This window comes from Ceratotherium simum, chromosome 25 (genome assembly GCF_057802395.1).
Source record: "Ceratotherium simum simum isolate JZ-2026a chromosome 25, ASM5780239v1, whole genome shotgun sequence".
NCBI lineage: Eukaryota > Metazoa > Chordata > Mammalia > Perissodactyla > Rhinocerotidae > Ceratotherium > Ceratotherium simum.
In genome coordinates, this window is record NC_141924.1 from 4,446,611 (window position 1) to 4,469,679 (window position 23,069).

Here is a 23,069-nt window from a genome sequence, read left to right on the forward strand (position 1 = left end):
CCCACCACGTGGCCAGCTGCCCTGATGTCACCTTGGAGCACGGGGCGGGCCCTCCCGGGGACGTGCCGCTGGGCTCCTCAGGGAAGGCAGTAGGTTGTATAGTTATCTTCTGAGGGGGCAACATCACTGCCCTGAAACCACACAACCTACTACCTCACCCCGCCGGCGCCCGGGTGCGGGAGGGTCCGCCGTGCCCGCCGCTGCCCTACGCCCAGCCCCGGCCCTACCCGGTGGTCTGCAGCCACCAGAGCCGAGCTGGAGGGCTAGGCAGGCGCAGGGCAGGAGGGAAAATGCAGATGGTGCCTCGGTGTCCCCACGCACAGTGCAGCCCACACCACCAACCTGCGGGTTGTTGGAGCGGGGAGCGAGCCTGTGCCCATGAGGGGCTGCGGTGGCTGGGAGAACGCTCCTCTCGCTTCCTGCTTGGGACAGCCGGGCAGTGAGAGGGACAACCTCAGCCTCCCTCCCTCCTTGGGTCTCACGCTGAGCTGGGCAGGCTGGGGTGTCGTTGGGGGAACATGCTGACTGAGGCAGACCCGTGGTCTCCCTACCCTGCAACCTCAGCCAAGTCAGCTGCCCCGTCCTCTGGGGCCCCCAGCTCCTCCTCCTGGTGCCCAGTGCTGGCCACAGGGACGCAGCTGAGGGCCCAGTCCAGAAATCTGCTTGGGCCACCTGTGGGATGGGGGGGGGGGCAGGCTGCACAAACCGTCCCATAGGCCTCAGCATGGCGGGGGGAGAGGTAAGGTCAACTCTGAGCCCTCCCCTGCCCTGGACACTTCACACACTCTCCTTCAATCCTCATTTGCCCCCATTTCACAGATGAGAAAACTGAAGCACAGAGAGGTCAAGGGACCTGCCCAAGGGCACAGAGCAAGTGCACCCTCAGCCTGTCAGTCTTCTCATTGCACGTCAGCCACCGCCCCCCGCCGAGAGGCTGCTCCCTCCCCTTCCTCCCTGCGCCCCTCGCAGCCAGGGTCCCGGATGCTGTCCACCGTCGCTATTACGGCCACTTCAGGAAAGACAGTAGATTGTATAGTTACCCCATAGCAGGGCAGAGCCCCAAACTATACAACCTACTACCTCACCCCAAAGGGCCGTCAGTCTTGGTGCTGGGACGGACTTCACGGCTTCTGGAGGCCTCCTGGAGCGGGGGAGAGCTGCTGGGGAACCGGGGCTGGGGGCCAGGCCAGCCAGGTGCTAAGGGCACAGGGACTCTGGCAGGCGGGTCAGCAGAGGGCCAGGGCACCAGTGAACTGCTGGGACCACCCCCACGGAGAGGAGCCCCCCAGGAGAAACCACCAACCACAGAGGGAGAGAGAGAAGGGAGAGAGAGAAGGGATGGAGGGAGGGAGGGAAAAGTGCGAGGTGGCTTCTGGGAAACTGTTACAGGCAGCTGGACCACTCCCGTCTGGACAGGAGTGGCCGTGATGTCCCCAAGGGACTTCTGACTTGGTGACACTGGGAGGAAGGCTGTCATTTGTTGGAGACGAACATGTGTCAGAAAACTGCTGTGGGGACCAGCCTGTGGCCTAGTGGTTAAGTTTGGCGCACTCTCCTTCTGCAGCTCAGGTTCGCGGGTTCGGATCCCAGGCGCGGACCTACACCACTTGTCAGCCATGCTGTGGCGGTGACCCACATATAAAACAGAGGAAGATGAACACAGATGTTAGTTCAGGGTGTATCTTCCTCAGCAAAAAAAAAAAAAAAGGTGCTGTGAGTGTCCATCTGGCTGCCCACCTTCCATCTGACAGCTCAGCCTCCCAGCTCCCTGCTGCCCTGAGATGCACCTGTAACCTCAGGGCCTGCTCCCTCCACCCACTGGACAGGTGGGGACTCCCTCCCCATGGGCTCTGGTCGGTCTGGTCCTGCCATCCACGGTGACCTGAGCTGTCCCCACTTGGAGAGAGGCCACTGGATGCTGTTTCTTCCAAAGGGAGCCTGGCCCCCAGGGGAGGGCGGCTGGGCCGGAACTAGACCCTCGAGAGACAGAGACCCAGAATCAGCCTCAATAAACATCCACCACAGCCACCAGCATGGCCACCACCTTCTGGGGAACCCTGAGAAGCTGATGAGGCGAGTACTACTGTCAATCCATCTTACAGGTGAGGAGACTGAGGCCCAGAGAGGTGACATGACGCAGCTGATGGTGGCAGAGCGGGGGTTAGAATGTCCTGCTTTCTACCTAGTCAAATGGTACGAGAGCTCTGAGCTCTCGGATACTCCAAACCTCCTTCCACATCCCTTCCTAGCAGGCCGCCGCCTCCAGGCAGGCACCAGGCTGGGCTGTGCCATTTGGTCCTCACGGGCCTGGTAAAGGTGGATCACCGACTCCACTTCTCAGTGAGGAGACTGAGGCTCAGAAGGTCGGGGTCCCTGACCCCAGGTCAGGGGAGGGGGCTTGCTCTCGAGCTCTCCCAGGCCTGGCCTTGGCCACTGCCGCAGAGGAAGTTCTCATGCCTGGTCCCAACAAGCAGGTAGCTACTGCTCCCTGAACCCCTGGGTGTCAGGCGCTGTGCTGACAGCACCCTGTACAGGGCAGTGTACCCTCCCCACCGAGGGGCAGAGAGGAAGTCCCAGGACCCTCAGCCAGGGCCAACAACATCAGGGGCCATGCCCAGCACAGTCCACCCAGCACAGGAGACTGAGGTGCAGTCATGGGCGGGGGGGGCAGGAATGTCCCAACACAGCCCGAACCCCCTGCCCAGGACCCAGTTGGCCTGTGATCACAGACACTCTGTGTCCCCTCAAGGCCCCAGAAAGAAATCTGCGTGAGAGGGTTTCAGGTCCCGGTCCCCTGCCTCCACATGGACTCCGTGGCTGGCAGACAGGACCAGCGTGACACCAGGGATGCTCCAGGCAGAGGCAGCCAGCCACCAGGGTGGGGGTAGAGGGAACAGTGACTGAGGGTCTTCCCTTGGCCCCTCCCAGCAATGGAGCCTCCAGGCAGGAAGATTCTGGCTGTTTGCTGATGCCCTATGGGGTGACTGGCTGTCATTAGCCTCGTTGCCGGGGAGGAAACAGGCCAAGGACCTGGCTCCCAGCCCAGGGCTCCCTGTGAATGTCTGGAAGTGACTCTAGGGGAGGCACCCTGAGCGAGCTCTCAGGGCTCCTGACTTAGCCCCTGAGACCTCAACACCCTCAGGCGGCAGGGACCCTGAGCGTAGCCCCAGCAGGCTGAGGGTGGCATGGGGCAGGATGGCCCAGCAGGTGGAGATGGCTGCGAACCCCAGCCGGGCTCCTCGCTGTGCTTTTCTGGGCACACCTTATGCCCTCCTGGGCCTTGACTTCCTACTGAGACGTGGGTCAATGCAGCAGCCACCCGACGGGAATGTGGGCAGCAGCCTGGCCACCCTTAACTAACATCGCAGCTGGAATCCACGTGTGTGCCACCATGCAGACTGCGACAGCCCCCACCCTGCGGCCTCCACCCGCCTGCCCTCCCTGGGCCTGGGCTTCAGCTCCAGAGCCTGCAGTGCTGACCCCAGGAGGGCCCCAGCCCCAGCTGGGAGCCACAGGCTGCAGAACTGGGCTCCACGGGGTGGTGAGGCATGGAGGGGGGGGGTACAGGAAGACACACCCACCCTGGCCATCACCACAAGCCCCACCCTGGGCCCCCAGCCCAGCCCGGGAGCAGATGTGACTCAGTTTCCCTCATTTGGCCTTTGTTCTTGTTTCAGGTGAGACTCGCCTGTGTGGCACCTCAGATGATGGCAGGCAGCCTGGGTATATTAATAACTCACTCAAGGGCTGGTTCACAGCTGGGAGGAGAGGAGGGGACACCTTGGGGACTCCAAGCCCCAGAGTCCTGGCAGGGCAAGCCTGGATGGAGGTGGTGGGGCGAGCCTGGGGGGCGGCTGGCACATGGTGACCCGGGGACAGTGAGTCCTCACCATGCAGAGGGAGACGGGGCTGAGTGCTCCTCTTCCATCCAGACACACTGCAACGGACCACGGCTCCTTCAGGCCACGTCTAGTCTGATGGGGGAGGCCAGAGGCAACCTTCAGAGAACAACAGGTCAAAGGTCACAATATCACAAGCGCATTGTGGGCAGATGAGGCGTGTCAACTGGGGGCGTTTGCTGAAGAGGCAGGAGGACGAGGAGAGACGTGGCTGCAGGCGGAGGGTACAGCTTGGGCAAAGGCTGGGCTGTGGCACCATTAGGTCCCCTTCTAAGGACCTCCATGCCTCATGGTGGAGCCTGGAGATGAACGGGGTGGGCACAGCTCTACCACGTCCCTCCCCATTATAAAATTCTCCATGGCTCCCTACTTCCCAGAGCAAGGATGGTGGGAGGGGCACACTGTGTTGCCAGCTGTCACCCATGCCATCCTCTGAGAGTCACCCGGGCATCCAGCAGGAATGGGCGTGCACCCACACCGGGGCCAGAAGCGAGGCCTCCCAGGGGCTCGGGCCGGGCTGGGAAGAGGGGGGCAGGCGGCGAGGTGCCCCTGCAGGGCTGGGCGGCCCTGGCCCAGGGGCCTGCCCTAACACCCAGCTCACGGGGAGGAAGGCCGGCTGAGGACAGGAGCTCCCGTCTCAGCACCACTGTTTGGGTTTTAGGAAAAAAGGACCAAGCGTTAGGTCTGGAAGAGACGCAGCCATGCCCTGTGCCTCCTCCCGGCCTCTCCCCGCCACCTGCTGCAGATCCTGCATTTCAGCCCAGGCTGTCTGCACGGGGCACATACCCCGTGCAAGAGCCTGGACAGAACGGCCTCTATGGCCACCTGTGCTGGACAATGCCGGGTTGGAGACCACCAAGACCCAGGCCTTGTCCTGGAACGGTCAGAGCCGCTGGCGTTCCCAGGCAGGGCAGCCAGCGCCGTGCCAAGCTCACACTGAGGCTCTGGGCCCGCAGGAGGGTACACCTGGCAGTCAGTGGGACCCGGGAGAGAGGAGCTGAATCCCCGCTTCACAGAGGCTGCTTCAGAGAGGTGAGGCTCCCGTCCTGCGGCAGGTGGGGCCTGGGGTCCTCCCAAGAGCAGAAACCCCTGGTGGGGGAAAGGGTCTTCCAGGACCCGGCCCGAGGCCTCAGCCAGGGCTTGCTCCATGAATTGCAACCCCACCTGGCTCCGGCCCATTCCAGCAAGGTGCCCTCCCGGGACCAGCACGAGTCGGGGAAGCCAACAAGTCCTCTCAGAAAGCGACACAGGTGTAAGACGAGCATACACTAGACCGCTGACCTGCTGGAGGGCCGCTGAGGCTGAGCCTGAGATACTGGACTGGGCACCAGACCCACCTGGGTCTGTCCAGCCCCCTACGTGCCAACCACAAAGCCTCCATGTCCCCACCTACTATCAGAGATGGGAAGATTAGACCACGTGGCTCTGGGGGTCCTGTCCTGCCCCCTTTCCCTCAGTGCTCCCAGAGGCCAAGCTGTCCATCACCAGGGCTCACGCCCTCAGTGCGGCCACATCTCTGCTCCTTCCCACTGTGCCCCCGCCCAGCCCTGGCTCCCCCACACCTTGGATGCCCTGGCTCCCCCCTCCAGCCTCCCAGAGCAGAAAAATGCCCTGGGCGACCTCCCCAACCCTCCATGACCGTCCGCCAGCCCTCCCCACCTCCTGGCCTCTGCCCCCTGCCCATCCTCTGCCAGGAGCGACTGCCCTGCTTGTCCCTGCTCCTTGCCCACGAGGGCCCTGTGCACCTCAAACACGTGCACCTCTCTCATTGCCCATCAGGAGGCCTCAGGGGGCCCCAAGGTGGATCCCAGCTCTGCCCCGGCTCAAGGATCCAGGCCCCACCTCTGAATCACCTGGAGCTGCAGCGGGCAGTGCAGCTGACGTGAGCGGGGCTGGTGAAGGGTGCCCTTGAACAGGGGCCACATTCCTCTCTCCCCCGATGGCTGCAGCGGCTCCCTGTGCACTCACAGCGGCTCCAGGTGACCAGGAAGCAGACATCGTGACCCTAGCAGGGTCCTCACTCTGGCTTTGCCCTACCAGGCAGGGCTCGCACAGAACGTGGCTCTTTAGCTAACAACCCCCGTTTCTTTGGGGGGGTTAGGAGCAAGTAGGATGGATGTTCCTGGGTCTGTGACCTGTTCATGAGGACATTTCTGAGCTAGTGGAAGAAAAGCCCCAATTCTGCGTGTCAGGGGCCATGATTCGCTGGGCCCACCTGCCCTACAGTCCTGGGAGTGACCATGGGCATTAGGCTTGAGGGGGTCAGCAAAGACTTCTCCTTTTCCAGGGGGATGTGGGGGTCCTGAGATAGACCAAACAGACCCTCCCCAGTCTCTGGATGAGGGCCGGCGGCAGAGGCAGGCGACGTGGCGTGAAGGGGGCTCCCTGAGCAGGGCTCCAGGGAGTGAGCAGTCAGCAGTCGCCTTGCCACCTGCCAGCTGCCACCGCTGGCCCTGCCCAGTCCCGCAGTCTCTGCCCATGGGTAAGGTGCCAGGAGGCCCGGGTGGGAGGAGCCAGGCTGGCAGGGACAGGTGCGTGGGAGGCCTCGGTGGGCAGGTGGCCCTTTCAGGGCTGGCGGATGTCTGGAGCGAGCGAGGCAGACAGACGGTGTCACCCAGCAGTCACCTCGGGCTTGGCTCGGGGCCACTGGGAGCCAGGACCCCCCCCCACGGCTACCCCCCCAACTGCCGCCCCGATTAGGTTTCTCCCCATAAAGCCTCCAGTGTTTCTGCTCGGCAAGCCATGCCAACAATGGAGTCTGGGAAAAAGCCGTGGGGGTGGCATCCTGCGGCCCAGGCGGGGGGCAGGTCTCCCTGCAAACATGGCCCATAAAGTTAACGAGACGTGTGCACCGGGCCGTCTGCGACCAACCCGGGCCGGGCCAGTGCTGCGCGCCCACCGTGCGCCCGGCAGGGCTGGGCCGCAGTGAGGCTAGCCGGGCACTCGCCTCGGGCGCCCGATTTACGGGCCACCAAAACTCAGTCGTCGAAACAAAAGTTTTTAACGCTAAATTTTAAAAAATAAAAATGAATGCGAAAAGACCCATGATCTAAAAATACCAAACCCAAATAAAGGCAGGACAAACCGTGGTCACGGACTTTTCCTTTTGCTTCAGGTTCCAACAGCTCGGCAGGTGGGGGGCCCGCGGCCTCTTTGCCCCCAAGGGTACCCCTCGGGGACACAGGAACAAAGCCAGAACTGGAATTCCGTTCCTCTGACCCCAGGCTCTTCCCACGGCCTTGCATACCTCTGGGTGGCACAGGCCACACAGGAGCCCCAGCCAGGGACAGACCTCAGGCCCTCCTTCCTCCTGGCTGCTCTCGTTGGCACCCCTCTCTGTCCAGCTTCCCAGAGATGGACGCACATGTGCTCCGGGTTGGGACCTCCTCTCCTTGGAAGTCTGCGCCCTGCCCCGGCTCCCTGCTTTCCTGTCCCCAGAGACCTCCACGTTCGTGGGGGGCACGTGGCCAGGTCGGGGGAACGTCCACTCCCCAGGGCAGGGGCCAGGCCTGTCATGATGCCCCAAGCCTAGAGCAGGCCAGGCACACGGGGTGGGGCGGGGGCCGAGCGTCACTGCCCACTGATGCGTGAGTTTGGAAGCCCACAAGTGTAACCGCAGCACCTGGGAAGCTGGGGGGGCTGGCACTGCTTTGCAGACACACTTGCATCCACGGGGGCCATGGGCGTGGGGGCGCGGAGACAGCTGGCTCTGGGGCCGCCAGGTCACAGTTCTGACCTCTGCTCTGGCTCAAACCAGCGATGGGCCTGAGGCAAGTTAGTCAGCGCCTCTGGCCTCAGCTGCCCGCTCTGTCAAGTGGCGTGAGGATGCCAAGGCTGTCAGGAGGAAGGCCAAGGTGCCCTGTGCCCAGGGCGGGGGAAGCTGTTCTTCACCACTCCAGGCTTTGCTTGAGTCCAAAGGGAAACGCAAGAACGCAGAGCCCTTTCTGAGCCTCTGGGCGTCTCCGTCTGGTGTTTAACCATTAGGCAATAGTTTTAACCTCAAAGGCGTGTATTTATCTGAAAATATTCTCAGTTGAAGCCGCAGTCTGGGTCACAAGCCGAGGGGAGGGGGGAAGGGAGGGAGAACCAGAGGCAACCACATCGTGAAAATGCCCAGTGTGAACCCCGCCCTCCAGCAGCCCCATGAGGCGGCAGCCCCCTCCGACGCCCCTTCCGCTGTGGGGCTCCTGGCCCCCTAGGAGGCTCCGGGCCTGTCCTGGCATGTGGACCCATGGTGCTGGTCAGGGCATTCCACCACGCAGCCCTTGGCTGGGCTTCCGGGGGTGGGGGGGCCTGAGCAAACCTCGCTTCATGGCGACGGAATGTTCTCTCTGAGAACCACAAGGAGAGAGCGTCTGGGAAGGGCCTGGGGCTGCATCCAGCAGCCTTCCCAGCCTGGAGGGTTCGGCTGGGCCACAGGTGTCTGGGGAAGGCACCCCGCAGCTCCCGGGGCCCTGCTCTGCTACACGTGTGCTCCTATCCGGTCTCCCTTGACACGCGGAGAACACAGGGCAGGGCCTGCCCCCGGGTCTGCCTGGCGCCACCTCACGCTGCCAGAGAAATGCGGCAGTTCCTTTAACACGCACACACTTTCCTCAAATGCCATTCCCCGCTTCTTCATGTGGAAATTTCTGTGAGCTTCCTCCAGAAGGTACACCGCCCTTTGAGGACCTCATCCTGGGAACTGCGGGCAGACGTGGACGCCTGGAGGGCTGGCGGCTCCAGGAGGCACGCCACGCCCCTGTCCACCAGCCAAGGCCGGCAGGGCACACTGTCCCATGGTGAATGGCCCGGAGCTGGCTCCTGTGACAAGGGTGTCTCCTCTGCACTGCTCACCAGTTGCCAAGAGTCTCTGGACACCGTGCAGCCTGCTTCTTGCATGACCACTTCCCGTCGGCAATGTGCTACCTCTGATCCCCTGGGCGCTGTCGGAGCAGCAAGCTTGTCAACGGTGTGCACAAAACAAGAACAGGAGGCGCACGAGGCCAGAGGGAGACCAGAGAGCTCTCCGACGAGGAGGGAGATGCCTGGTTGCTCCCAGCCCTGGAACGAGTCTTCAGGGAGGCTGAGGTCTTGGTGTGACCGGGTCCCACAGAGGTGAGGGCTGTGGCAGGAACAGGCTCACCCCCAGCTCTGTGCATCACAGAACCTCAGCCGGCCCAGCCCAAGGGGAAGTCCAGCTGCAGTGCGGCGCCCTACTCTCCGCATGGAGCTCACCTCCTCCAGGAAGCCTGCTGCCCTTGCTTCTTGAGGTTGTGCTGCAGCCGTGTCCAGACCGAAGCCTGACTGACCACCGTGAGTCCCAGTGCCTGGCACGGGCCCGCGTGCCAGTGCCTCGGACAGGTGAAGGGGTGAGGGGGCCAGCGGAGGACCAAGGGTGCTGCTTCTCTCCCCAGCGCGGCCTAAAACAGAGCTGCCCTGTTCACGGCATGTCCAGGGTGCCCACTCCCACCCACTTGGACAAGCGTCATTTCTAGAACTCTGCACTGGCCCGGGGCTGCCAAGGCCTCCCTCCAGGAGCACGGCTTTAATTATGGCTCCCTGGGCTCCACTCTGCGGCATCTCCATCTGCTGGCAGGTCAGTCTGAGGGGTGGCGCGGGGGCCGGGCAGGGCCGGGGCTCCCTGACCACCTTGCCAAGAGGTTGGCCGGTGCCAAGCTCCGACCCAGGGCAGCCACGGCCACGGCCAAGGCCTGGCTGGGGTGGGGGCCGTGCTGGGCTCCGTCCAGGCCGCTCGGGGTGGCGGGCGGGCAGTGGGCTCCCTCCCTCTCCCCGCCAAGGCCACCCGCCCAGCCAACTCACACACAAAATGGCGGAGGGCTACTGCGGCCATTTTGTGGAGCCCTAGGAGGACAAAGGCAGCGGTGGCCAGAGTGCAGGGATGCGCCCCGCAGCGGCGGGAGGAGGAATGTCCACTCTGGAACGCGGCAGCCTGTCCTGTGCTGAGGCCTGGGAGGGCCTGGCCAGAGAGAGGGGCAGGCAGCACCCTCTCCAGAACCTTCCTCCCGCCCAAGTTCCCAGCCGCCCTGGGCTGCCAGAGGCCCCTCACCCCCTTGGAGGAGCTCCAGGTGGTCCTGGGTACGACAGGCTCCTGCCCAGGGCAGCAGCACCCATGCTCTCCCGCAAGGCCGGGGAGGCCACCCAGCTGGAGGCGGTGACCGCTGAGGAGAGGCAGGGGGTGAAGGGAGGCTCCTGCCAGATGAAAATCCTCCTCTGCCCCAGACCCGTGGAGGGTGGGCCTCCACTGCCCAAGGTCACGGTAGCCCCAGACCAGGTGGCCGAGGGGCGGGTCTGCATTCCAGGGACATCTCAGCGTATCCCACCCTGTGGTCCAGGTCGGCAGCTCCTTCCTGCCCAGTGCTGGTGGCACAGGGCAGCCGGCAGGACCGGCCACGCTAGGGCGACCGCGAAGGGGTCACCAGGAGGATCCGCTCCAGGGATGCACAGCCATATCCCCTCCCGACCTCCCACGGCCCGAGTCCCTGCCCAACCAGGGTCTGGAGCTGGCCACATCTGCACCGGCTGCTTCTCCAACCTCCGTCTCCAACCACCCACGCCTCACTCATGTCCCTCTGGAAGCCCCCTCCTCACCTCCTCTGGACAAGAGGCACGGCCCCTGCTGTCCCAGCAGACACCTGCGGGACTGGAAGCCTCTGGAGTGGAGGCTGGCAGGCAGGATTTTACCCAGAACGCGGAATGCACGGCAGAGACAAGCAGGACTGCTCTGGGCGCCATGGGCCCAGCCTCGGGCCACCCCTCCCGGCCCGTGCAGAGCGAAGACCTGGGGCCGAGACCAATCCCGCTTTAGACAGACAGAGGTCCAGGGGTCCCTGGCCCCGGCTGCGGCCAGCAGGGGGCCCCTTGAAAGACAACCAGGTCGGGGGAGATGCTACTCACACACCTGGGGCACAGCCGGGCCTCGTGCTCTGACGGGGATGGGCCGCTGCAGAGCCAGTGCAGGGCCTGTGTCGAGAAACAAGAGTGGAATCAGGAGGAAGGCCTTGCGCCTCTTCTACAGGGTGGGGGCTGCCGTGGTGACTCAGTGTCGCATGGTGGGCAAGTGCCACTGTCACTCGTGTAATCACAGCTGTCCTGACGACTCCCGGGGTGTGAAGAAAACGGTCGTCCTCTTGCAGGACCTCTCCCAGGAGTGGCTTCTCCTTGGGAGCTGCCCCACGGAGGCTCACTGGGGAAGGCGGAAACTCACAGCCGCAGGGCCCTGGGTTCAAATCCCCGTTTGCCCAATATTGCTGCAAACATGTGTACCACTTCCTGGGCACGCACTCTCTGTCGGAACCCGGTAAAGTGCAGACGCTCTGCACCTGCGAGGCACTGACCTGAGCCCATCCTACCGGACGGCTCTGTCAATCCTCATTACAACCTGATCTTCAGATGATGGAATGAGCACAGAGAGGTTAAGTTACTTCCCCACAGTCACACAGCCAGTACACACGTTATCATTCTCCCTGGTGTTTCAGAGATGAGGGAATGGAGACCCGGAGACGTCTCCATTTACCTACCCGAGGTCACACAGCTATTAGGAGAAGCCAGACCCCTCAGTGCTGGGTGACCACAGGAAGCCCCACATCTGAGACGTTCAATTTTCCTTCCTCAGGGTGATGGCCAAGGGCCTTCTGGCTTCCCAATTCTCCCAGGCCGGCCAGGCTGGGTAGGCACGATGTTCTCAGAGAAGGGCAGCTCACTCCTGTGTCTGTCTGGTCTTTCTCCACCCAGAGCTGGACATAGCTGAGCTTTTAGCTCAGTAGTATCTGGGGAACAAGGCCTCCAACCGGGGAAATGTCCAAGCGTCTGGCCAAGCTCAGGCCAGGGCAGGAAGCCCAGGGCACTGGGTCTGAGGCCTCCTGGCTTCACTCCAGCAGGAAGACTCCTTACAAACCCTCTAGCCCACCTGGGGCACCATTCCAGCGAGGGCCTGAGCTGTAGGCCCCGTCCCCAGCTGCCTCCCAGTCCCCACTCCCGCCCGTCCCCAGGGAGCCTGCCTCTCAGGATGCGGCAGCCCCGACACCACAGGGAGGCCCCGACCCTTCGGGGACACTGCACGTTCCTGGAACACAGAGGTGCTTCTACCTCTGGCCAGGTTGAAGCCAGGCCCCTTCTCTGCAGCTCATCGGCTTGGGGACCTGGGGCTGACCCCTTGACCTTCCTGAGCCTCAGCCCCCACAGGGGAGCGGCACTGAAAGATGCCCACCAGTGGGGCTGCCAGGCAGAGCGATGACTCACATGGCAAGGGTGTCGGGCTCAGGGCCCGGCCCAAAGGAACAGGAGGTGCTTAACCAGCATGAACCGAATTGAAAAGCTGCTTTGTCCAGATGTGGTTTGCGGGGTAGGCGGTCCCTGCACCCTGTCCTTGTCTTCACAGGGTTTGCTTGTCACATCCCTCCTCGCGTTCAGGGGTTAACTGCACCCGGCCAGGGAGCACTGCTCAGGCCAACAGGGAAGTGCTGAATGAAGGCCATCGTTCTGTATTTTGTCAACATTGTCACTGCGATCGGAAGACCAAAGGAAACGTATTTTCAAGGCTTTGCTTTTTTCTGTCTGGGTCAATAAAGGGTGTCTGGAGATTGGGTATTAGAGCAATTCCTGCCCCTCTGGGCCTGCCCTCGGAGGCCCCCCTGTCCAAGGTGACAAGATAAAAGTACAGCGTGTGCTACCCCAGGGCATCTTGGTGGTCATGTCTCTGCATCACCGTGGGGCCCTGTCTCCAGGCTGTGGGTGCCAAGTACGGGTCAGTCTTGGAGCTGGCAGACGTGGCTTCTCCATGTGGTTCTGCTGTGGGGTGTCGGGCCTGTTGCCCCGAGCCTCGGTTTCCCATAAACCCACATCTGCACCAATTCCTTAAGAACGGGGCTGCCTCCCTATTCACAGGAACCCAGGGCACCAGGGAGGACAGGGATGTTCCCTCCGGAGAAGCGGCCAGCACTGGGTGCTGAGAGGCCCACATGGCTCCTGTCTGCCACCGCGTGTGGGTGAGGCACCAGGCACAGGGGCAGGGAGCAGAGGCCGAGGGCGCCACCCCATGCCGAGACCTGTCCCCACCCTGGGCCATGTCTGGGCAGACGTGCAAGCAGAGCAATTTCGAGTCGGTTCAAAAACACATCTGGCCAAGCGAGTCACTGTCCCCCCCTAAACCTCCAATGCTCCCCCAGCCCCAGCCGGCATCCCAAAGGGCTTCCATTGTCCCAACAGCCTTTAAGGGCCGCAGGTGAGGCCAGAGCTGAGCTATTCTCGGCCCCTAAACCTCTGTTTCTGGATGAACGGAATGGAGATGACAAGGCCCACCTTGCTTGGTGGTCCTGACACTGAACGAAGGTGCGTACACACGCAGGAGGGGTGGCCCTCCCCGCTAGCCCTGGGCACGCTCTCATCCTCGAAGTGACCAGGCCATGCGGTCATCCTGGTGATCACTCAGGCCCTGTATGAGTACCAAGTAAGCACCTACTGTGTGCATCAGCCGCATCTTCCATCCATCACGCAGTATGGAGGACACGGGTGCCACCCAGGGACCGTCCACTCCCCCCAGGCCTGTCCTTCTCTGCTCTGGGTCCTTTCTCACATGTCCTGGGCCTCAGCAGCTGTGCACGGCCCCCATTGGCCATGGCCGGGGAGACCCTGTGGCCTCCAAGGTGTGCCAGCCCTTCCTCCCCTGGAATCTCCTCCCACGCTCCTGGGGATGCGCCCTCATGGCCTCCTGCGTGTGTACCTGTCAGGGCTTAGGGGTTGGGACCCAGGTGTGGTCTGGTGCCCGAGCCTGTGTAAGGGACACACCTCTTAGGGTGTGGGTTCATTCACACCCTGAAGGCCGCCATTGCTGCCCCCAGGACATCGCGGGATTTCACAGTGGTGCCCAGGAAAGTACCTGGGCTAGACGGCTGTGGGCAGAGATGGCCGGTGGGACATCTGGGGCCAGCTGTGCCCTCAGGCCGTTTCCCAGTGACAGTCCCAAGCAGCCTCCAGGTCACTCTGCTCTGTGCCTCCTTTCTCCCCGAGCCCACCCGGCTTTCTCTCTGCCTCCACTCTGTTCTTCCCCTTTCTTCGTTATCCCCCGCAAGTCCCCCTTTCCCCTCTGTTTCTCATGTCCCCCGGGGCCTCCCCTGCTCCTCGCCCGTGTCCCGCCCCACCCTCGGGCACCAGCTAGCACAGGCCCTGCGTGCAGACACAAAAGCCCCAGGGGCAGTGTCTGTAGAGTCTGGCGGGCAAGCTGGACCCCTAGACACGCGAGGCCCAGATGGCAGAGGAGTCCCGGGCCCAGACGCAGCAGCCCGAGCTCCTCTCCGCAGACCTGGGAGGCAGGCCTGCCCCTGGCCATGGCAACAGCAAGGAGGGGAGACGATGCCTGCCTGGCCCCCGAATCCCCAGGAGGCTAGAATCAGCCAAGTGGGCCCGACTGTCTGCACTGTGGGCTGGCTCTGGGGATGGGGCGTGGGCAGAGGGCCCCGGGCAGGCTCCAAGCACGACAGGCCCCCGTCAGGGCCACCAGGCAGCCATGATAGGAAGTGGCAGACTGGAGACCTTCTCACCTGCTGAGCACCCTGAGCTCTGCCTGACTCCACAGACACTGCCAGCTGCCCTGGGTTCCGGTCCCCAGCACTTGGCCCAAGCCCTCCCACCACGGACACCCCCAGACAGCTGGCTCCCCACAAAGGGAGCTTCACTCAACGTACGTGTGGGACGGAGCTGGAAAGATGGTCCCGAATCCAGCTTCCTGGAGTGAGACCCGAGCGAGCCCGACTTCTGGGATACCTGGGTCCCTCTGCCGAGGAAAGGCTGGTGGGAGGTCAGAGCTGACCTAGCTGAACCCGGGGATGTGTGTGTGTGGGAAGGGCCTGCCCGGCTCCTCAGTCCTCCAGAGGCCGTGTGGGCCTGTGCATGTGTGTGCGCACGTGCACGTTACACGTGCGTGCGCGTCCCATTTCAGGCATGCCCAGCCCGGGGTGGAACCTGGAGGGAGGGGGTGGGTAGCCCTGATTTTCAACATTCAAACGCTGCACTGACCTGAGGTGACACGGCCGTCTGGGCTTCAGGCGTCACCTGGGGAATGAAGTGGCTGGAAAGAAGGGGTGAGACCTGGAAGGAGAGAGACATGGTGGTTACGTCTTGGGAAGGAGCCCCCGGGTGTGTGGGGGACGCACATTCAGCATTTGTACCGTCAGCTCTGGCCCACCCGGCCCTAAGACCCTGAGAAGCCCAGCACAGCTCAGAGACCACCCAAAGCCTCTCAGTGGACCCCACAGGCCAGGGAGCCGCCGTGTCTATGTGACTTTGTGCTCAAAACACTAGGGCTGAAACAGCCCAGTTTTCTGGGGCCACCCCTCTCCAAGGGGCAGCAGATGTGGATGCAAGGATGTGGATTTGGGGGCCAGAGAGACGCAAGATCAGAGTCAGGCTCAGCGAGGCCTGGTGGTATGGCCTGGGGGCCCTCACGGCCCCTCTCTCAAGCTAGGTTTTTAGGGTTGGAGAGAACTAAATGAAACAATGCGTGAGGCATTCAGGATGCAGTTATGCGGAGCAGCGGGGAGCTCCCTCCCTTGGCCTCATCCGGGCCTTTGGGGCATCCTGAGAGTCAGCACCAGGCAGCTCTCTCAGCATCACTGCTGAAGCCAGTACTCCCCAAACATCATTCCCTGCAAAGGACCATCTCTCCCTCTTTGCTTTGGCTGCTAGGAAGCTTAGAGCTGAATTTACGGGTTACCATCAGCAACTGGGAGGCTCCTAAACGACACGGCTTCTGCTAGGCCTACCTTCGATTTTCCCTTCGCCCCAGTCGCCTCGGCTGCTTATCTTTACCCTCCTGTACTGTCCACGTTGCTCTGAGCTGCTTCATATATATATATATTGTGTTTAATGTGGCAGGACATAAACAAGAAAATAACACCTTAGTTCCCTTCCTGCCCATCTGATAATTGAGGCCACATGTGTAGGCTTCATCTTTGCAAGTGGTGGCTGCACTAGTTCAGAGCTTCTCAGGCTGGTCTGGCTCCCCCTTCAACTCTTTTGTGCCTGGGAGGGAGGCAGGAAGAAGTCTGGATGCCCTTTTTGCAAATGAGAAAACAGAATCCCAGGGAGGGAACATGGCTTCCGGAAGACTACAGAGCAGTGAAGGCTGGGTGGGGCAGGGACCCTGGGAGTCTGACCCAATGCTATGGCTTAGTCTGCAGCCATGGTGTGGCCATTCCCATGAGCCCTCAGATGCCCCCCCAGGAGACACCGCAGAAGGCACTGACAGAGAACCTCGGGGGTCTGGAATAAGGCCAGGCCCAGCCTCTGGCAGGCCCCACAGAGCACCTGCTGTGGGCGGGTGGGCACCCTGTTCCAGTGATGTGCAAACAGACCCACAACCACTGTGTGGAGCTGCTCAGACCCAGAAGCCTGAGAGTGGTCACCTCTCCCCACTCAGCCACCTCCAGCAGTGTCCTCGCTGGTCGGGCCACACCCACGTCCCCCGCAAGGCTGTGAAATTGATCCAAAGCCACGTGGAGAGAGCAGGCCTGGGTTCCCGGGCCGCTGAGACCCTCCTGGCTGCCTCAGAGACACTGCCAACACAGCCCCACGGCCACGTGGAGCTGAGTCTGCCTGCAAGTCCCCATGCTGCATTGACCACCATCTCGTCTCACTCAGCTCCCAGCACACACAAGCCTGAAGTAACAAACGGATGGAACTGACCGTGCTGAGGTCCAGCAAAGGGAGAGGAGGCCAGGAGAGCGCCAGTGTGGGTCAGGCGCCTGGGGAGTTTTCTGTCTTCAGTGAATTATAAACCCTACCACTTCCCGGTGCCTACGGTGTGCAAAGACTGCATCCTGCCCCTGGGCCCTCTCCCTGAAGGCATAAGCACTCTGGGGTTTGCTGTGCATCCCCAAACTCCACCAGGAGGTGTTCCTGCCTCGGTCTTATGGACGGGTAAACTGAGGCTCCGGGCACCAAAGGAGTCCGTCCAGTCGGACGGCTCGTAGGAGGTGGGCTGGGGGCTGGGCATGCCCCTTGCCTCGCACGGCTGCGGGTGGCGATGGCTTGCTCAGGAGAGTCTCTGCGCCAACAGCTTGGCCCTCCCGCCCTCCCCGACTCCATCTGCTTCGAGGCAGCGAGTCAGTGCCGTAATCAGGCCACGGGGCAGGTGGCAGGTCTCGGTGGGACCACAGCGGGCCAGGGGATCCTCTGCTCTGCTCCCTCGCTCCGGGTCGTGAGGTGGGCTCTCTTCCACCTGTCAGGGGCCAGGCTGAACTCCTGAGGGCAGGGTGGGCCAGGCTACACTTGGGACCTGTGAGGGTGGGGCTGGTGCTGGGTCTCCTACAAGATGGCTCCACATTCCCACCCCAGCCAGGCCGCCCACCTCCCGGGCTGCCTCCCCGCCCAGGCCCAGGGCAAAGACCATCTACCTGGGCGGTGGGTCCTAGAGCATCTTCCAAAGGCCACGATGGGCGCCCACTTTCCTGGGGGTGCTCTGGGACGAGCCACGTTCTGTAAGACACAAGGTGACCAAGTAGTCAGCTCGGCAGGCCTGATGGTGCACAGCCCCGAGAACGGAGAGGGGGCTCAATGCAGCCCCTACCCCTCTTCTCCTTTACCCCTCACAAGACCTACAGATGGGCCCAGCCCAACACTCGCTGTAGACAGGCACCGAGGTGCACAGAGGTTAAGAACTTGACTTGGAGGAGAAGCACAGGAAGGAATGCCTCATCTGACCGTCCGACTGCCCCATTCCCGCCCATGGTGCTGGACTCGCACCCAAAACAAACCCCACCCACTGGCTCCCTCACAGCCCAGCCACGCACATCTCCAGCGTCTGCAGAGGAAGGAGGCTGACGGGACTCAGGATGCCTGCTCCCAGCAGAGGGCAGTCACCCCTTGGAGGTGCCCTCACTCCAGCCCTCCCTTGGCACCCATCATTCCCTGGGATTGGAATGTTCTCCTGCCATCAAAGGCTTAATTCCTACCCATCCTTTAGGTTGCCTCCTCCAGGGAGGCCTCCTGGCTCAGGGATCTATCTCCCCAGCTCCAGCAGTAGGCTGGGGGGTCCCTCGAAATCAGCTCACAGGGCCGGCCCCGTGGCTTAGCGGTTAAGTGTGTGCGCTCCGCTGCCGGCGGCCCGGGTTCGGATCCCGGGTGCGCACCGAGGCACCACTCCTCCAGCCATGCTGAGGCCGCGTCCCACATACAGCAACTAGAAGGATGTGCAGCTATGACAGACAACTATGTACTGGGGCTTTGGGGGAAAAATAAATAAATAAAATCTTTAAAAAAAAAAAAAAAAAAAAAGAAATCAGCTCACAGATGCTTGCATTGACTGTCTCCCCCTGGGCTGGCGGCTCTGCAGCAGGGACCATCTCTTATGCAGCTGTGTCCCTTGGCCTAGCACAGTACCTGGCACCCAGGAGGCACCCAGGATGACAGGAAGTGCCGCCCACTCACTCCTGGAATGATCTGCTCTCTGGGACTTAGAAGGTGCAGACATGACTTTGGGTCTTCCCAATGAGCCAGTGAGGGGACACCTCGGGATGGAGGGAGGCAGAACAGCAAGGTCCCGAGGGCTTAGCATAGGCCCAGGAGCTGGCATGGGCCCAGGGCAACTCCAAGGCCTGGACTTCTGCCCCAGCCCAGCCTCAGGCTCAGGCTTGCAGCCAGCACAGGCTCTTGCAAAGCAGGAAAGGCTTGTTGTTTGTGACACCACAACGGCAAATCCAGACCGAGGTCTGACTTGTCACGGCTAGGACTTCTGCTGGGGCCTGGCCAGATTCACAGGTCGGGTAAGAAATCCAGGGCCACTCCTGTCTCGAACCTCTGCCCCAGGCCGAACGTGAGTGGGGTGGCCAGGAGGAAGGTGGGATCCAGGCACCAAGTCCCCAGGAGCGTCTGGTTCCCTCCTACACCCTCCTCCCTCTCAACATACCCAGGGTCCTGAACGCACCCAGGTGCAGGCGTACGGACCCCCAGCCACAAGAACGTGGTCATCCCAGCCCTCTCAGGAGCACGACCTTCCCCAGACCCTGTCACCTGAGGACAGGGCGGGCACAAGAGCTGTGAGAGCTGCCGGGGCAAAGAGCGGTGGGGCCAAGTGTCACCCCAACAGGCTCACAGCTCTCCTCCTCAGCAACGTCTCCGGCCTCCGACCGTGGGCTTCATGGGACTCGTGAGCCCTCAGGGGCCGGAGGGCACTTGCTGGTGGTTCCCCAAGAACGTGCTCAGGCCCCCAGCCCCGACACACTGGGTCGAGCCTGGAGCAAGGCCCCCACCCCAAACCCTCTGAGCCCAGATCAACCCCTCTCTGAAAACGGAGACAGGAACCTGGGGAGCCCGACGCACCCTGACTGTACACAGCGTGGGCTCAGGACCCCGAGTCACACAGCTCTGGGTTCAAATCCTGGCTCCCTCCTCACTCACTGCCGACAGCCTCTCTTGGCCTCAGTTTCCTCGGCTGTAGGACGGGGCCTCTGGCCTTGAGCACATCACTGTCCTATTTTACAGGAGGGGGAGCACCCCCAAGAGAGGACTGCCCTGAGGCCGCACAGCCCTCCCCTGGACAGCTGGGATGTCCTCCCCACCTCTCCTACCTTCAGGATGGGCTGAATCAAGCCGACTATGGGGCCAGCAGTGCACTGATGCCACTTGATAACCCTGGGCCCACTGCCTGCGGCTCACCGTGGCCCGGTTAGGAAATCCCATCTAATGCACCCTCGCCTGCTCCACCTGGGCCGGGATAGCTCCAATCCTACATGGAGCTGATGGAACAGCAGCTCCGGGGTCTACCCAGGAAAGGACCACAGACTGGGGCCCCCAAAACTGCCCGGGTTTGCTGACGCAGCATGCACCCACTCTTCCCTCCGGACCATGAACATAGCCCAGCGCGCACTCACAGAGGGGCCCCACCATGGGCAGCGCACCACGGTGCCCCTGTACAGGGGCCCAGCAGCCAATGCCCCCACTTTTTGCAAATAGCCCAAGTCAATGTAACTCTAGCTCGTGGTAGTGTCAGAAATCGGGCTTCCAGTGGACAGGAGCTGGGGTGGGGTTGAAATGGGCCAAGGCCATGCTTCAACAGTGAAAAACAGGGAGAGTCGCTGGCAGCCCCACAGACCACCACACACCCACTCTGGACACACGAGGGGTGTGGAATTTCTATCCTGATAGGTGGGTGGCGCTCCAGCTGCAGGGGCAGGTGTGGCTCTGGGACCCTGGCTGGATCCCTGAGAGGCTGGATCCCTGAGAGACACAGGAGCCACCAGTGGCCACGGCCGGAAAACTCACTCTGACAGCTGCCCAGGGGGCCCCCTCCAACCTCACAGCAGTGGTTTACAGAATGCCCTCCCTCCAGGACACTCAGTGGCCCCTGGATCCTCTCACCCACTCTCCCAGTGACGGCCATGGAATAGCAAGGCTGAGTGACCACTGGGGTCCCGCACTGGGGAGGCCCCATCTGGCGCTTGGCACCCAGAAGCACCCAGGCAATACCAGCTACCTCGGCCTGCCCCCCTTCACTCCCTGTTTCCAGTCACTGTGTTCCCCAGTTAGACAAAAGCTGCGTTAACCTGCCCTCAGAGCCTTTAAAAATCTCCTAAGCGTGTATCACTCCCCCTCGAGGCTGCCTGAGCCTCCCAGAACTGTCCTCTCTTGACAGGCCGGCCCACATGGTATGGTGGTGGAAGGGGTGCCCAGGGGCCCCCTCAAGGTCACTAGTAAACTCAAACTGGGGTCCCTCAGGAACACAAGGCCCCCAAGTTCCAGAATCCATGAGGCAGGTTCAGGGGGAGTGGGTGTGAGGGGGAGTCAGCCAAACCCGCTGCCTCTGCTCGCTGTGTGGCTCCGGGCACAGGACTGCCCTCTCTGGCCCACCTCACATGCTGTGACATGTGACAAGAGTAAGAGTCCTAAGCCCAGGGCTGGCTCATAACGACGCCTACAGTCTCTTCCCTTCTCCCAGGCCCGGAATCACCAGGGGCCCGGCACCTTGCGCCTGCTCCCTCCCAGAGACCGTGCCCCATGGTGTGGTCACTTGGACGGCAGGGCCGGCCCAGGCCATCTTGGCAGCTCTTTCTCCAGAAGCAGTTCTGTCCTCTGGAAGGCTCTGGCCCATCGAGGCTGGTGCTGAGTCTGACGGAACCAGCACCAGTCCCTGGCAGGATGCCCTGGAAGCCGGTGCCCACTCCACCCGGCCCCTTCCTCGCCCCTGCCCACAAGTAACTCTGGACTCTGGAACAGTCTGCGTCCATCTGCAGGGTGACCCAGGGGCCGCTGGATTCCCATCTCAGCTCTGCCCCTTGTGACCCCGGACAAGCCCCTTCACCCTCTCTGGGCCTCAGTCTCCTCGTCTGTAACACAGAGACAGCGACGCCCGCCTCCTTGGATTTACACACAAGATTATCGATGATACACACTCTGTGCCCGGCACAGTGGGGTTCAGTGGATCGGCCCACCACCCCTGGGAGGCTTTAAGGACTTGTGAAAGTCACTCTAGGCCCTGCTGCCTTGACAAATACCTTCCCAGCCTCTTTTTGACCAACTCACCAGGGCCTGGGGCCTGAGTGGACACAGCTGAGGGCAGGCCATGGGGCAGGAGGCTCTGAGCCCCAAGCAGGAACTCCAACGTTGGCCAGGCTGCAGGGCCCAGACCCAGGGGCATGCAGACCCCCAGAGGGCTCAGCCTACATCATTTACACTTGTCTTCATCACTAAACTTGGCCCCTCTCAAAGGTCACATCAGAGAAACATGCTCCGTGCCAGGTGCTAATGAATCGTGCACAGAGCGTGCCCCCAATTTATGTGCAGAAATGCAGTGGGGAGGACTGAGACCCGGCAGTGGGTGATGCTGTGCTGGGCACCCAAGACCTCAGCGAGACCCAAGACAGGTCAGGAGGGGTCAGAGGTAGACCAGCGAGCTTGTGAGTGGCCACACGCTCCAGCCTCCCTGATCTGTAAGATGCAAAAACCAGGGCGCGTCCCCATCTCTGCCGCTTCACTTGGGTCAACATGGCTCCAGCAGGGACTTGGGGAGCCAACGGTTACCACGGCAGCCAGCATGGTCAGGGTGCAGGCGAGCTCCAATCCCCAAGGACACGGCATCTAGTGGCAGAGCTGCCAGCCCAGGGAAGGAGCCCGGGCCCCACTGCCAAACAGGCCACACAGAATCTTCCAGGCTGTGCAGCCTTCAGCAACCTGGCCTCTCTGAGCCCTAGTTTTGTATCTTAAAAAGGAGCCATTTACACCCACTGTTCAAAGCAGACGTCGGAGGAAATGAACGAACATGAAATTCCCAATGGCTTGGCCGGTACACACAGTAGGTCCTCACACCAGGCAGCCGCCAACGCCACGTGAATTACCCAGTCAGTTCCGGAATAGCAAGCCATTGCCAGACGCGCATCCGTTCGCACACCCACCTGGGGCTCTGCTAAGTCGGGGCTCGTCACAAACGATGTCAGTATCTGTAACGGCAAAGTAACGGACCCCGGTTCTAGCACGGCGACCAAACGGGGTCCTGTCTTCTTTACAGATGTCATTTCCAGACCTCAGACTCAACGTTCTACACGTGCACCAAGACTCAAGGACGAGCTCTGCTCCGAAGCTGCAGCATGGCTGCCTCGCTGTGCTACCCCATCTCAGAGCGCCGCCCCGAAAGTCACCCCTGTTCCTTTTAAAGGGCCAAAATGCGCCCTGGTGAAGGTGCTGTCCCCCCTCCCCCGCCCCCATGACCTCCTGCACCCTCTGTAAACGCTCTTTCTGGGGAGAACAAGCAGTGACAATCTGGGCGGGTCAATTACCCTCTGGCAGGTAGTTTTGTAATTTAAATCATTTTTTCCCCACATTGCAAGAGAAATAGATGTGGGGCCGGCCCCGTGGCTTAGCGGTTAAGTGCGCGCGCTCCGCTACTGGCGGCCCGGGTTCGGATCCCGGGCGCACACCGATGCACCGCTTCTCCGGCCATGCTGAGGCCGCGTCCCACATGCAGCAACTAGAAGGATGTGCAGCTATGACAGACAACTGTCTACCGGGGCTTTGGGGAGAAAAAGGAGGAGGATTGGCAATAGATGGTAGCTCAGAGCCAGTGTTCCTCAGCAAAAAGAGGAGGATTAGCATGGATGTTAGCTCAGGGCTGATCTTCCTCACAAAAAAAAAAAAAAAAAAGGAATAGATGCTCATTAAGCAAGATTTTAGAAAACTGACACT

General features: G+C 61.9%; 1 protein-coding gene across 1 annotated transcript; it reads right to left on the reverse strand.

Moving 5' to 3' along the window:
* Positions 1-1,100: 1,100 nt before the first annotated feature.
* Positions 1,101-17,623, reverse strand: LOC147913694 (uncharacterized). Its single transcript, XM_087448565.1, is given in 6 exon segments — positions 1,101-3,642; positions 3,644-3,674; positions 3,757-3,998; positions 14,913-14,984; positions 17,291-17,372; positions 17,598-17,623. Coding segments are annotated over 6 exon segments (792 nt in total). The 3' UTR covers positions 1,101-3,303.
* Positions 17,624-23,069: the final 5,446 nt, after the last annotated feature.